The sequence below is a fragment of the Ochotona princeps genome, chromosome X, assembly GCF_030435755.1.
Source record: "Ochotona princeps isolate mOchPri1 chromosome X, mOchPri1.hap1, whole genome shotgun sequence".
NCBI classification, from domain to species: domain Eukaryota; kingdom Metazoa; phylum Chordata; class Mammalia; order Lagomorpha; family Ochotonidae; genus Ochotona; species Ochotona princeps.
This window is the reverse complement of record NC_080865.1, coordinates 35,783,291-35,799,367: the sequence shown is the minus strand read 5'-3', so window position 1 is coordinate 35,799,367 and position 16,077 is coordinate 35,783,291. Positions and strand designations below refer to the sequence as shown.

Sequence of the window (16,077 nt, the reverse complement as noted above, 5' to 3'; positions counted from 1 at the left end):
CTTGGTCTCTAAGTGATGAAATCCACACATGCATATGCAGGTGTTCGTGCGAGATAAGGGTATTTTTTTCCTATGTATTAATTACTCTGAGCATGACACTACTATTTGGCCTGCATTTCCTCATCTTTGACATAGGAAGAGTGTGTGAATGAACCTTTTAAGCTGTAAAGCACTGAAGTGAAACTGACATTTTTGCTCAAACATCTACAACCTACCCGCAGGTTTTAAAGATGAGGGACTAACTCTCTCTCTCCTCTTTGAATTAAAATTAGAGCCTCAGTCACCCCTACCAAAACCAGAAACTCTTAAATTGCACAAAAAATGGGGGACAAGTAGGATGGTTGCTGTTACTGACACAAGTCTTTACTGCCCAATTTTACAAGCTAGGGGCAAAAGAAGATACACAGAAGAAAAAAGAAAGTCGGCCTGGCCTTGTAAGCCCTCTCATTTTCTGACCTCTAGCGGAACAAGGCTGAATGGAAAGTCTTAGCTTCCTAATACTGTCAGACCTGATAAAGATTACCCCAGGCTTGGAGTAGGCGCAAGGTGAATTAGGTGGTAAGGAGCGAGGATAGGTGTCATATGATGGGTAAGAACATTACCTCATTGACCTGTAGGAATAAAGGCCTTATTTTTCTATCCACCCCTTTTCCTTCAAAACAGATTTTCTGTTTGGAACAGATATGCTAAGAAAAATCAATATCCTTCTACCCCAAAACACTCTCTTCCAGAAAATGTCATTATGTTGAAGTTTTTGAAAACATTCTGGCCTTGCTATTTATTCCTGTATCAATACTTTAAGGTCAGTCACTGTTTCCCATCACTGGAACTCAGTTTCCTCATCTGTAAGCTGGGGAGAATCATCTCCATTGGCCACTTGAGGGTCTATGTAAAGATCCAAGGCTGTGAAAGCATATCACGAAATGAGAAATGTGGTACACAGGTGTGTGCACATGTGCAATCTACATAACAGACCCCAGCATTCTCAACCCAGGAAAGCTTAACCCTATTAACATTCTTGGATTTTACAAACTGAATCATTGCCAGTAATCCTGAATTAAACTGCTCCCAAACAAAGGAGCTAGCTGATTTACTCGTCTGAACCTTGGTTTATTCCTAATCTGACACTATGAAAGGAACACCATCCCAGTGGCCCATACGGACTTAAGGGAAGATTTAAAAACAACCCATGAATCATATCTGAGCCTTTAGTGTCTCAACTGTCCTGTTCTACCAGAGAACCATTTCTTACTTGAAAAAAAAAAAAGTGAAATTAGTGGCAAGAGCTCAGGATAAAATGATTGGTTTTCATTTCTACCCAAAAAGCACCAAATGGTCCCTGAGCTGCTGCAGGGCTAGGCCCCAATGAGAACTTCAGCTCCTGAAGCCGCAGGATGCTCACTGCCACCCCAAAGACACATGCTCTGAGCTCCGTTTTGGCCCTTGGGATTTACAGACTTCCTTTGGAGCTTTGGAAGATTTGGCAATAGGAAGACATAAAAGAGACAAGAATAGAAGAGTGATACAAATTAAAGGTACTTTAGGCAGAACTATGTTAAAGGTAAAAACACACTGATTTGACTCCCCACTAAAGAAAAATATTTGCAGGGAGGAAGACCTTGGCAAATGCACTGGCTCCAGAGCTGTCACAGCCACAAAAGCATGAGTCAGATGATTATGCCAGCTGGTCCACCACAAAGGGTGTGTGTGTGTTGAGGAAGAAAGTGGTACAGAGGAGCTAAACCCAGAAGGGTACAATTTTTTTTCCCTGAAGTGCTAGATAGATGTATCAGCAGATTTCTGAGAGTCCTTTCCTCCAGGTCCACCTGACAAAAGGCAGGCAGGAACATCTTACCCCATTCATTGTCATTCCCTCCTCTTTTCTTTATAATGAAGTCGAGGTAGGAATATGGTTGATAAATCTGGCTCTCCAGGTTAGTCCAGGGAATCAAGAAATGATGTAGGTCAACTCTGGGGAAATAAATGGTGGAGTATGAGTCCACTGGTAAAATGGGCTAAGAGGTGACCCATTCATAGCGCGCTGCACGTTACAGTCACCCTGATGCTGTTGTGCTACAGGAACATGGCAGGAGAGTCCAAAGAGAATGATGGGACAAGGCTTCCAGGAGCCCAAGAGACCTAGAGAGGGAGTAGAACAAGTTATAAATATGTAAACAATCTCATCAGCCCCCTCCTCTCCTTGCTCCCACCACCAACAAACACATGGGTTAGACCAATGATTTACGATGTAAAACCAAAATTCCACCACCTAGCTAGGGAAATGACAAATTTTACTCTATTGTAAATTGGTGAGAACATCATGAAGTTGGGTCTGGCTACATGCTCCACACATTTAGAGAAACCTAAATACTTCACAGCGGGGAGATGCTCTTCTCAAGTCTCCAAAGGCATATCACAAGGCAGAGGATGAGAATGAGGTCAGTATGGTCCAAGGAATAAAGCCAGGACTCACACATGAGTGCTATTGGGAGACAAAGTTTTGTTTTTCTTTATGCTAAACTCAAATCCACAAATCATACTATACTTTGGGCAATAGGGAGCTCTCTATCATTTCAAGTATGACTAAAGACTATACAAACTCCAGTGAGAATACAGGTTGAACATCTCAAATGTAAACATCCAAAGTGCTCTAAAATCTGAAATTTTTTTTAGCACTGATGTGATGTCACACATGGAAAACTCCACAGTTGACCTCATATGGATGGGTTGCAATTGACATAAAGCTGTACTAAAATATTGCATGAAATTACCTTTAGGTATAAGTGTAAGGAGTATTAATTTTGTGTTTAAGTTTGGGTTTTACCCCAAGACACTTCATTATGTTTATTCAAATCTTCCAAAATCTGAAATTTGAAATACTTTCAGTCCCAAGCATTTCAGATAAAAGGGACCATAGATGAATTAAAGGCCTTGGAAGGGGGATTATGTCAGATGACCTTGAAGTTGCGTACACTGACTGATTTGACATTAGTCACCTTTTCTTACAGGAGATGTAGAAATTGGGAAACTAAGGCAGTCATGGCATTAGCAAAATATCTATGTATCTATCTACCCATCTACCTATCGCAATGGGAGGTGAAAAGTAGCTGGTTAGTTGAAAATTACAATTCTATCCACTTTGTGTCATACCATTGCACACTGCCCAAGCCATGAGAAAGCAGTGTTGGCTATGGAATAATTGCAATAGTGAGACTGAATGAGTTCTAAAATAAAAACTCCAAATCTGGGCTCTAGCCCAGTTTCACCACTGATTTTATTTACAATTTTGAGCAAATCTCTTTTCCTCTCTGCTTCTCAGTTCTTGCCTCTATAAAATGAGGCTAATGTACCCTGACCTGCTCACCATAAAGAGGTGTTATGAAAGTCATACGAATGCAGTAGATGTGGAAAGGATGTATAAATTTTGACTGCAGGCAAGGGAAAGGCAGAAAATCTAGCATGGTTTGAACACCTCGAATGCATGAGTTATTATAACAGTCACTTGCACGTATGTTTTCCATTCAGTCATCCCAACACCTTACGAGATGTGTAATGCTTTTTCCTTTTTCTATGTGAAGGATCTGAGGCTCAGGGAAATAGAGAGATTTACACAAGGTTCAATAGCTATCAGGTAATGGAGTTTGGTTTGAAATACAGGATATCTAGCTGACAATGGTTGCTATTTTCCCTACTATACCATTCTACTTGTATACGTGAGAGAACGTAACTGAGTATCCTGAAGCCCTGAATGAGTTTTCAATAGGCCAGGATGGAGAGATTCATGTCATGGCACCTTGGTCAGTTCCCTGACAATTCTAGGCCCGGAAGCGTGATGCCTGAGTGGATCAGAAAATCAGCATTATTACTGTTGCCCCTCAACCCACCACCAGTGTTCCTAGCTTGTTGTTTCGCCATCCCCAGCAAACTTCACAATACGGCTTCTGAGGGAAATTTTTTGAGGGTTAACCCTAATTTCTACCCCAACCTCTCCAGCTCACCTCAGTAGAGTTAAGGGCTGGCAACTTCAAAGGGCACATTGAGCTGCAGCCTGTCTCCAGAGCTTTCGTTTGCGTTCCCCCCCAACGTCTCAGCTCCAGTATAGGAAGCAGAGCTGGAAAACTTTTGCAGGTCCAACTCTGTGCATTCAATGGGGGTGTGGACCCATTGGGAGTGGCTCTCTGAAGCGCAAGAGGCCATGGTAAAGGACTCCTGTGTGGGGAAGCCACGAGTCGAGCTGCAGTCGTCATCCAGGATGGGGTTAAGTGGCTGGCTCTCAGAGATGTTTTCACTCACTGGGGACTCTGGGCTGGTCTCCTGGCCAGGTGGCTTGGGGAAGAATGACTCTTCTGCTGCCTCGTCAGCCTCAAACTGCACCGAAACTCCTGCAACTCAAAGCAGAAAGCCACTAGGTCACCCAAAGGCAGGGACTTTACTCAGTAGGGCACCTGGTCCTGAGCACAAGATGGGGAGGCATCTTCCAACAGCCACTCCCCTTCCACTCTTCTAGGAACCAAAGTACCTAGCTCTAGGCTGACATAACACGTTTGAGAAAATACTCACTTTCCAACATCAGATTGAGGCTAATTTGGTTCTGGATCAGGAAATAATTTATCAAGACAAAGGAAAAAGACATTCATTCTTTGTTGGAAACAGGATTATGACACTCCTACTAGTACCATGATCTTCATTCCCTGGTGTCACATCAGAGTATATTATGTTCAATGGTGAAAAGGATTCCACAGATGGAATTAATAGGACTAATTCTAAAAATAGGGCAGTTATTATACTGATTTATCCAGATAAGTCCAGTGTAATCACATCCCCATGAAAGCAGAAAAGGGATATATGGACATTGTGACACAGCAAGCTAAACTGCTGCATTCCATGTCAGCGTGATGATCTGGGTGTTGGCAATTCTTCTTCCATTCTGTCTCCCTGTTATTGTACCTAGAAAGGCCATGGAAGATGACTCAAGTTCTTGGGCCCCTGGCATCCAATCAGAGACCCAGATGGAGTTACCAACCAGCTCATGGCTTCTGCCTGGGCCAGCTATGGCTATGGTGGCCATTTGACATTCGGGGAGTGAGCCAGTAGATCAAAGATCTCTTTCTCTCGGAAGATCCATTTGTGTGTGTGTGTGTGTGTGTGTGTGAGTGTGACTGTCACTACCTTTCAAGCAAGTTAAAATAAGCATTTGGGGATGGCAGAGTGATGTAACAGGCTCATCCTAAATGTGCGGCACTGGTATCTCACATGGGTGCAGGTTTGAGTCCCAGTTGCTCTACCTCCAAGCCTGCTCCCTGCTAATGGCCTGGAAAAGAAATAGAGAATGACCCAAGACCTTGGACTTCTGCACTCATGTGGGAGACCTGGAAGAAGCTTCTGGTTCCCTACTTTGGACCAGATCAACTCTGGTCATTGCAGCCATGTGAGGAGTGAACCAGCAGCTGGAAGATCTCTGTTTTCCCTTGCCTCTCTCTAACCGGCTTTCAAGTAAAAAAAAAAAATGAATAAATCTTTATGAAAAATAAAAATAAACATTTAAAAATGGAAATGGAGGGCAAATGAGACAGAGAAAGTGGCAGTGGGCTGTGGCATGGGAAGAATTCAACCCACCATTGATACTTTTGAAAACAGAGCCCATGTGCCAAAAATTAGGGGTGCTTCCAGAAGATGGGACCAATTTTAAGCTCATAGCCAGTAAGAAACTGGGATCCCAGTTCTACAACAGAATGAAACTAAATTTTGCCATTTGCCCAGGTGATCAATTAAAGAGATTATCTCCAAAGGCCTCCTGCGAGGAATGCAGTTCTGCCAACATCCTGACTTCAGCCTTGTGAAACTAAACAGACATCCTGCTGAGCATACTGAACTTTTGAACTATGGAACTTGTAAGATAAGCTATTACATGTGTAACAATTTATTACAGCAATGACAGAAAAATAATACACCCTTAATGAATGAGTCTGATCCATTGGCAAGTTACAAACTGGGAACCTACTGGACGTGTGTGTATTTGATCTTTACCATCGTTATCGCAGGTTTGACCCTTTAATCACTCTTTGCCAGTGTTTTACATTACTTCATACAACAGTTTGTATTCCTGGTTCTCTTGAGAATTTTAAAGATCTTTCAGCCCTGACTACTCCCTCATGGTAACAAAAGGTTCTCCTTCAGACAAGGTACATACCCTCTAGCTAGCCATAGGGCCCAATTCTCTCTCTTGTACTTTTCACTGGATCAAATTTGCATGTTACTCTCAGCTACACAGCACCTTCTCCAAGTCTCTGTAGAGACCATGAGGAAGTTGACTGCCCTCATACTCCTGGGGCAGTCAATTTTCTCAATATTTGATGAAAGAAGTGGGGAAGAGATGTGTTACCCATTTCTATTTCTTCCTGAGAGGAAGAAGACGTGTTCTGAGACATTCCTTCATATCTGTCTTGCTGAGCCCTAGGTCCCAAATGCTTCACTGTCTGTGCTATATACCCACGCCCTTATCTGAAACACTGGGTTTCCAAGTCAGAAACAGGATGGTTCACCCAGAGCCACAACATTCTAGGAGCTATCTAAGAGTAAAGGAAAGGAAGTCTGCGAAGGGTCATAAAGGGACAATAGTATTTCTTTTGTCCTACACCCCATGATATGCCAGATTCATCTCTACTTAAGCCACAAGCATAGTCAAATATATCAAATAACTTTTTTTTCAAAGTCATCTGGGAGGCTCCAGAGCCCAAACTGATCAAGAAAATGTTTATAATGGACATCTTCCCATACAAATAAAATGAAGTTTTACAAAGTAGTGTTGTAGAGCTAGTGTTTAGACATAGCAGGTTAAGCCTCAGCCTATAACACCGGCATCCCATATCAGAGTGCCTGTGAGTCCTGGTTACTTTGCTTCCTACTAATGTGTCAGCGAAGGTAAAAGATGATGGCCCAAGTACTTGGGTCCATGCCACTCATGTGGGAGGACAAGATCTAGTCCTTGGCTCTGGCCTTGGGCTGGCCGAAACCTGACTATTACAGCCATTTAAAGAGTGTATCAGCAGATGACAGATACCTCTGTCACTCGGCCTTCCAAACGAATATATAAACAAAATCTTTAAAATCAGTGTTACAGGGTCAGTAAGGTAGCATATCATGCTAATCCTCTACATATAGCTCTGGCATCCCATCCTCTCCACTTTTGATCCAGCTCCCTGCTAATGTCCTGGAAAGTTGCAGGAGTACCCAGGGGCATGGCCCCCTGCATCCACATGGTAGACTAGGAAGAAGTTGCTGGTTCCTGGCTTCAGACTACCCAGTTCTGGCTGTCATGGCCATTTGGGGAGTGAATCCACCAGATGAAGGATTTCTCCCTCTAGTCTGTTTTTTTTTTTTTTTTTTTTTTTGTATGTGTGTAACTCCTTCAAGTAGAAATACACGTTCATTATTTTTCTTTATTTGAAAGGCAGAGTTACAGAGAGAAGGAGAGACACACAAAGAGAAAGAGGGATTGTCCATCTGCTGGTTCACTCCTCAAATGCAGCAACAGCCAAAACTAAGTCAATCCAAATCCAGGATTTTTTGGATCTCCCACATGGGTGCAGGGGCCTAAGGAGTTGCGTCATCCTCCATTGTTTATCCAGGCAGACATCTGACTCGAAAGTGGAACAGCCAAGACATGAACCAGTGCCCCTGTGGGATGCTATCACCACAGGCGGCGGCTTGGCCTACTATGCCATGGTCCTGGCCCCCAAAATAAATAAATCTCTAAAAACAAAACAAAAATATGGTAGTGCTTTGGCCTTAGTAGGCTCAGCCAGAATCCTGATTAAGCTTTTAATTAATCTAGTAAACTTTATATTCTTATTGAAGAAATTTCATTCACTAATTCAAGTGTCTGTTTTGGTACCTTTGCCTAAGCTTCACTGATGTTGCACTGAATCTCAATATTGTAGGCTGGAGTTCTAATTCTGTCTGGTCCTGATCAATCATTATCCCACATCCTTCATCTTTGTCAGTGACCTAAACTTTCTTTCCCAGATTCGGTTAATTGGTGAACTTTTACTGAAAACAGATCACAGTATTACTGTAACCGCAAATAAAACCATCCATTTGGAATTTCACTTGGCTACTTCCTATGGGCTGGGCCATGCTTCTTGGAGCATCAAAACTGACAATACAAAGAACCCTAAGTTTTTTGTTGTTGTTGTTGTTATTTGTTTGTTTTTAATTCCTCTGGACCCTAGGTTTTCAATGATGTCCATTTGAAACATGAGTATACTGAAAATAGGTTGGCAGAACTCACACATTTTTATCATAGTTAGATCTCAGATAGTCAAGCATTTTTTCATTCCTGACATGTTCCAGAACCTGTATCCATTAATATAGATAGAAGACTCGGAAAACAACTTATTAAAAAACTAATATTTTATCTCTCATTGGAAAGAATAGAGAGAAAGGAGCTCATCGAACTAAACTATATGTCTACCTTTGTGCAGCAGTTAAATTCGCATTGTAGGTAGATTTCAATCTCATGTCTCCAGGTTCTTCTCCCAAGGAGTGAATTTTGAAACACTGAAACGTCAAAGAACTAAGTATCCTTAGCTCTCATAAAGTTTGTCTCAGTCATCTTTGAAGTCCCATATTTTCCACTGCTGCCCCGGATATATATCTCTGAGCCCAAATCAACACCCCGGATGATAGGAAACGCCCGTTAACTTTCAATCCCTGAAAATGCCCATTTTTCTGTCAATAAGAGTTTGCTTCCCATTCATATAAAACGTGAAGCAGCCACCCTTACCACGCTGGCAATGTCTGTTGAAGAACTGCTTGCAGTAGAGGAAGAAGAGCCCCAGGAAGGCCAGGGTAAACAGCACTAGCAGACTGCTCACCAGTGCAACAAGTGGAGCCTCCTGAGGGGGCACTGTGGGTGCGTCTGCCTTCACTAAGCTCAGTTGGAAGGCACCTGTGAGACAAAAAAAAAAAAAAGTGGAGGAGGTAGTAGTCACTATCAATAGCTATCGTAATGCTGGACCCGGAGTTTCTCAAGCCATCAGCCCCTCTGTGGGGCCTTCCTTAATGAAGGCTGTATGCTAGTTTGGAGTTTCTATAGAACAGTCAAAAGTATTGAGAATAAAGCAGAGGTACTTGCCTATGCTGCTGATATGGTATAAATTAGTATAATTAATCAGACAGGTACATAAGCTATGTTTTCTCCATCTAGTTATATACCTTAGAAAGTGGAAACAAGCTAAAATGCTCATCAGTAGCCTAGAAGACAAATAAATCATGATATAACCCCAAGATTTGATATTATTATACAAGGTAATAAATCTTTACATATCAATGTAAATAATCCAGATGGGAAAAAAATGGTGGGAAAAAGTATATACAGTGATACTATGTATAGAAACATAAAAAATTACAATATTAGAACTTATTGCTCATGAATATACATAAATGTCACAAAAGCATATAAATACTAAGACGTTAGTGGAAAGTACAGCAGAGACCTATCGCGCTTGCTGATTAGTCACATGCTCCCTTTTGTTCCTCTTACACCCTTGCAGTAAAGCCATCAGAATTCTTCTGGCCAATGCATTTTGAGTGCAAATAACATGTGTCATTTCCACATTGAGGGAATTAAGAACTACTGTATCTCTTCTACTTCTTTCTCTTAACTGGCAACTGCAAGCCACATGGTCCAGACGGCACAGCCACATAATAGAGAAAAGTCTTCTATTGTCATTAGGTCACAAAGACCTGGATTTGTTACTGTAGCATAGCCTATCAACAATAGTGGTATCTGAGGACAGGTAGGAAATACAGAATGGAATTCAGAAAGGATTAAAAAAAAAAAAAAGAATCCCATTAGGCTTATGGAGCCTTCATGACTTAAAACAAGTCTAAAGCAAATATGCAAAATATTAAGACTTATTAACTTCATGCTCAGTAACTGAGTATTTTCATTTTTTCTATTTTCTGCATTTTAAAATATTCTATAGCTTTTAATTACCTCATGATTTTAAAAACAAAAATAATTTTTAAAAAGATATGAGACAAAGATGACAAATACAGAATAAGAAAGCTATTTACTAAACCCTAGTTTTTAAATCAGTCTTTCATAATTCCTAAAACTTAGGGCTTCTCATAAATCTCGTATGCTAATAATTCAGGAGCCAGTGTCGTGGTGTAGCACTCTAAGCCTTCACCAATGGCACCAAAATCCCATGTGGGTGCTAGTTTGAGAACCAGTGGCTCCACTTCTGATCCAGCTCCCTGCTGATAAACCTGGGAAGGCAGTGGAGGAGGGAAAACCCACATGAGAAACACAGAGGAAACTCCTGCCTCCTGAGCCCAGGCATCAGCATGGCCCAGCTCTGGCTACTGCAGCCAATTGGAGAGTGAACCAGAGAACGGAAGATCTCTTTGTCTCCCTGTAATTCTTCCTTTCAAATAAAAATAAATAAATCTATCACAACTAATTCCTAAGTGTTCAAATGTTGAAATGCATAAGTGCTTTTAAACCTCATTTGTTTCATTAGGCCTAGACAACTATTGCATAAAGTATGAAAAAGAGTCATTGTAAATCACATGCTTTTCACATGACGAAAATGAGGTTCAGTGAGTTTGAATTATTTGTAGGACGTTACATACATATTATGACTTGAAATTAGGATTCCATTCTGATTCCCTTGCTACTGTATATAATAAGCACTACGAGACATACTGCATTCCTCAGGAAAGGGGAAGTCTTTACTAGCCTATGTACTGGATGAGGAAGGAAATGAGAGAAGGGAACTGGATACACACACTGAACCTCAGAGGTGGGGGTCTGCTTCGTGCATGGGATGCACTCTTGGTCCTGTAGGCCTCCAATGCGTGTCTTTCGGTAGAACCTGCAGTCAAAGCAATAAGGAATGGAAGGGTGACCAAACGAGCGATGCACTTGGACCAGTCCTTCCTGAGATCACTCCTAAACTTCTATGAAACTTGCCCTCCAGGAAGCCAGCAGCTCTCTGGTCCCATTTCTGGTACCATGTCAGAGGCCTGGACATTCAACCTCTTTTCCCATTCACCATACTCTAAAACTAAATGGAAAGCTAGTTCCAAAGAGAAACATTGCTTTATATCTACCATGTCATAGTGTTTTTTTTAACTTGACAGTAAAATTTAGCTTGAATTTCAGAGCTGGCGTTTATAGAGTCACTGCCATGAAAAAGCTGTTTGCTACTCATCTATGACTTATCATTTGCCAGAAACATTACGGGGGAGGTCTTGGGAAGATACTGCTTCTCATTTCCAGTAGTTCAGATGAATATGATGTAGACAGTGAGAATATGTCAACTATGGTCTGGGGGGTAATGATGAGAGACATTTGAGGGACAAAAAAATTCCTGGGATGACCAACTGGTGCGAGGATTAAGAAACCACTCGAGATGCCTGCACCCATATCAGACCATGGTTTGAGTCGCAGACACACTTCCAATTCTAGCTTCCTGCCAATGTACATCCTGGAAGGCAGGTTAGATATTTCAAATAATTGGTTCCTACCACCCACATAAGAGCCCTAGATTAAGTTCTGGGCTCCTAGCTTCAGCTTAACCTAGGCCTGTCTGTGGAAGGAATTTAGGGAGTAAAGCATTTGATGAACTATCTCTGTCTATACATTGGTCTAGGTCTCCATTTCCATCTTTCTTTGTCTAACTCTGTCAGCCTGTCTCTATCTCCCTCTACATTTCAAAGTAAAAACAAATAATAAATCAACAGTAAATAACTAAAAAACATCCCAGAATAGCATGGCTGAATACAGCGGGCTCACCTGGGCAGACAGTCCCCACAGACAGCATTAGAGGTAGGTGTGCAGTTGGCCTTTTGCACACGATTGATAACCGCACAGTTGATACAGCTCTGACATCTGTGGTGGCCCCAGCTACTTTTGTACCTGCGAGGAGGGCAGGCTGTGCAGTAGGCATCTCCCCCCTCTCCATAGCCACAGTCCTGCAGAGAGATGGGAGTCGTTAGCATTACTCTACAGGAGCTTGGGACGAGCAGAAGCTACGGGACAAGTGAACATTATGTAAAGTTGTAACCCTATTCTTGGCCCATAAACTCAATTTACTAGGTTAGAGTCAGCGTTGAAATTGGAATAGAACAAAATAGGATAATGCTATCAAATCAGTATATAGCATGCAGTATAACTAAATGTCTGTAACAGTCAGCATAGCTTAGGTAGGTGATACTATGGCAGAAAAAAAAATCCAAACCTTGATATCTTTGTTTGCCTGCAGAAATGACTCTTTTCATTTTGCTCATATGTCCTTGGTTATACATACTGCCTTGTGATTAGCAATTTCAAAAGTTCCACAATAGCGCAATTCTGCCATGTACCCAAACCCCAGGAGTTGGAAATATTTGTCAAGCAGCTATAATTACTACCCACAGCAGTCTTGTTTTTATACATTTTAGCAATGAAATACAGGTGATCATGTTGGGTTGTACTTCAAAATGTATTTCTTTTTCTAGATCATGTTCAGATATGTTTGAGTTGCATCTGATCCTTTATCTCAGGTCTGATATGAACTCAGTATAACTTTGAACCAGATACTCCACATCATTTTTAGATCATCAGAGACTCCAAACCCTGAATGGATTGGAACTGATGGTCATCCAGCTTTGCAGCCTAACCTCCTTAGAGTAAGCACTGCCTGATATTAACCAGAGGTTTTTTCTCAAATTTTTGATGCATACAGAGTTTTTATTTCGGGTGATTAAAAAAGAAGTCCAGTGAGATTTGTGCCGGGGTGTAGTAGGCCAAGTCTTCACTTGAGGTGCCAGAATCCCCCATGGGCTGTGGTTTGTATCCCAGCTGCTGCACTTCAATCTAGCTCCTTGCTTATGGTCTGGGAAAGCAGCAGAAGATGAAGCAAGTGCCTGAGCCTCTGCACCCACATGCGAGACCTGGAAGAAGCTCCTGGTTCCTGGCCTCAGAATGGCTCAGCTCCAGCCATTGAGGCCATCTAGGGAGTGAACGATCAAATAGATCTCTCTCTTTCTCTCTCTCTATCTCATTGTCTCCTTCTTCATATAAATGCATCTGTCCAATACAAATAAAAGGATTTTATTCAAAGTTGGGCAAATAGATCATGGCAATGGTTTTACAACATTGTGAATATGATTTATGTCATTGAATTATATACTTAGAATTTTTAAAATAACAAATTCAGGTTACATTTCATGCCAAACTTGGAGGCTGGAGACATCACAATATCTTACTCCAAAGCATCCTACAAAGCTACAGAAATTAAAAGCAGTACAATACTGACAACAAAACAACACATAGATAAAGGAAACAAAATATAGAACAAAATACAGAAATTAACACGAATACATAAAGCCAACTGAGTTTTAACAAAGATGCTGAGAACATTCACTGGAGAAAGGACAGGTTTTTTTTTGTTTTTAGTAAGCAATGCTGGTAAAATGATGTGTGTGTATGCGTATTTCTGTGCGCATGTGTGTTTCCCATGTATATCTATATCTATACCTATCTATCTACCTATCTACCTGTTTATGTATGTATACAGACACAGATATGAAATTAGATCACTACCTCTCAGTATATGCAAAAAAGCAACTTAAGATGGATCAAAGACCTAAAATACGACCAGAAACCATGACATTGCTAAAAGAGACTCTTGAAGACATTGGAGTAGGCAATGGCTTTTTGGTTAAGATCTCAGAAGTATAGGCAACAATGCAAGCCTAGACAAATGGGATTACATCAAACTCAGAAGTTTCTGCTAAGCTAAGGAAACAATAAAGAGACATCAGACAGAATGAGAGAAAAGGTTTGTAAGCCACTTGTCTGACGATGGATTGATATCCAGAATATATAAGGAATTCAAAACACCCAATAACAATAAAACAACTAATCCAGTTTAGAAATGGACAAAGGAATTAAATATGCACTTCACAGAGAAGAACAGAACATGGAGGGGGCATTGTGGCGTAGTGGGTTAAGCAACCACTTAGTATTCCTTAGAGTGCCTGGAGTTAAGTCTCATTTGTTTGCCAATACACTCCCTGCTAATGAGCATCTTAAGAGGCAGCAGATAACTACATACTTGGGTCTGAGTCGCCTACATTTAAGACCAGATAGAGCTCCTGGGTCCTGGCTTTGACCTGGCTGCTGCAGAAGTCTGGGAAGTAAACAAGCAGATGAATAATTTCTCTCTCCTTCTCTCTCTCTCTCTTTCAAATAAAAAAAAAATGGTCAACAAATCTATGAAGAAATTCCCACCATCATTTCCCAACAGGAAAATGTAAATCTAAACCACAACAAAATATCACCTCATCCCAGATAAAATATCTATTATCAAAAAGACAGTAAGAATTATCAATAATGATGGGGGGGGTGGTGGTCTTGGAAACTGTAGATGCAAACGGAAATAAGTAGAGCCATTATGGAAAACAGTGGAGGGCCCTGTGTGATAGCGTAGTGGTTAAAGTACTCCCGTTGCATGCCCGGGATCCCACATGGGTGCCGGTTCTAATTCCGGCTGCCCCGCTTCCCATCCAGATCCATGCCTGTGGCCTGGGAAAGCAGTCGAGGATGACCCAAAGCTTTGGGACCCTGCACCTGCGTGGGAGACCCGGAAGAGGTCCTGGCTCCTGGCTTCAGATTGGCTCAGCTCCAGCCATTGCAGCCACTTGGGGAGTGAATCATCGGACGGAAGATCTTCCTCTCTGTCTCTCCTCCTCTCTGTATATCTGCCTTTCCAATAAAAATAAATAAATCTTTAAAAAGAAAAGAAAATAGTGGGAAGAGTCCTTTTAAAAAGTATAAACAGGAGCCAGCATTGTTGCCAAATAGATTAAATCACTGTTTGAGGGCCTGGCGGTGTGGCCTAGCGGCTAAAGTCCTTACCTTGAACACGCCAGGATCCCATATGGGTGCTTGTTCTAGTCCCGGCAGCTCCACTTCCCATCCAGCTCCCTGCTTGTGGCCTGAGAAAGCAGTCGAGGACAGCCCAAAGCCTTGGGATCCTGCACCTGTGTGGGAGACCTGGAGGAAGTTCCTGGCTCCGGATCTGTGCAGCACCAGGCGTTGCGCTCACTTGGGGAGTGAATCATCGGATGGAAGATATTTCTCTCTGTCTCTCCTCCTCTCTGTATATCTGACTTTGTAATAAAAATAAATAAATCTTATAAAGAAAAAAATCACTGTTTGAAAGCTGGCATATCAAATCAGAGTACAAGTTCAAAATCTGGTTTTTCTGTTTCCAATCCTGCTTCCTGTTATTGTACCTGGGGGGAAGCAGCAGGTGGACCAAGCACTTGAGACCTGGCCCATTGCCACCAGTCTGGGAGACCAAGATGGAATTTCTTGGCTTTGGTCTGGCTCAAGCCAGACTGTTATAGCCATTTGGGGGGATATACTGGTGCATGGAAGTTTCTCTCTCTCTCTCTCTGTCACTCTGCTTTCAAATAACTAAAACACTCCTCTCCCCCAAAAAAGAAAAAAAAAACCCTTAATGTGAACCTTGGAGTTATTACTAGAGACTGAGAGGATTTGGTGGGAGAGTGAGGTTCAATAACAGGAACGAAAACACAACTCAATAGAGGTAGTAAGATTCTACTGGTATACAGCACAGAGAGGTGATTATTGCTCACAGTAACATATATTGTAACAACAAATGAAAGAAAGGAGGTCAAAGACAGAGAAATGCGGATCATGTTTATTTCATCATTACAGATGTTATATATATTTATATATTGAAATGTAACACTGTGCCCCACTGATATGTATAATTATTATTAACAACTTTAAAAATAATGCTATATACCAAGTGACACTGAATTCTGTACTTTGAGTGAATTATATGGTATGTAAACTGCAGTCAATAAAATCATGAAGCAGTGACAGAGCATCTAAAAGATTGAGTCCCTAAATGAATGAGAATAATCCTCCCACTTGTCAACTCCTACTGAAGTTAGTCAGAAATAAACCCTTGATCTGTTACATCACAACATTTAATATTTATTTGTGACAGCAGCTAGAATAACCTGAATTAATACACTAGGTAAGTT

At 41.4% G+C, this 16,077-nt stretch overlaps 1 protein-coding gene across 4 annotated transcripts in view; it reads right to left on the bottom strand.

Moving 5' to 3' along the window:
- Nucleotides 1–1,731: 1,731 nt before the first annotated feature.
- Nucleotides 1,732–16,077, bottom strand: part of EDA2R (ectodysplasin A2 receptor) — a 36,009-nt gene continuing 21,663 nt past the window's right edge. Inside the window, exons 3-7 of one of the 4 annotated variants that reach the window (XM_058658493.1) lie at nt 11,807–11,985; nt 10,798–10,883; nt 8,786–8,950; nt 3,999–4,388; nt 1,732–1,971 (exon numbers count right to left, since the gene is read on the bottom strand). In XM_058658493.1, coding sequence (XP_058514476.1) covers nt 4,009–4,388; nt 8,786–8,950; nt 10,798–10,883; nt 11,807–11,985 — 810 coding nt within the window. In that variant the 3' untranslated portion in view covers nt 1,732–1,971; nt 3,999–4,008. Of the gene's footprint in view, nt 1,972–2,003; nt 2,140–3,998; nt 4,389–8,785; nt 8,951–10,797; nt 10,884–11,806; nt 11,986–16,077 lie in introns of those variants that run through there. The other 3 variants (XM_004595203.3, XM_058658495.1, XM_058658494.1) reach the window with 3 other exon arrangements.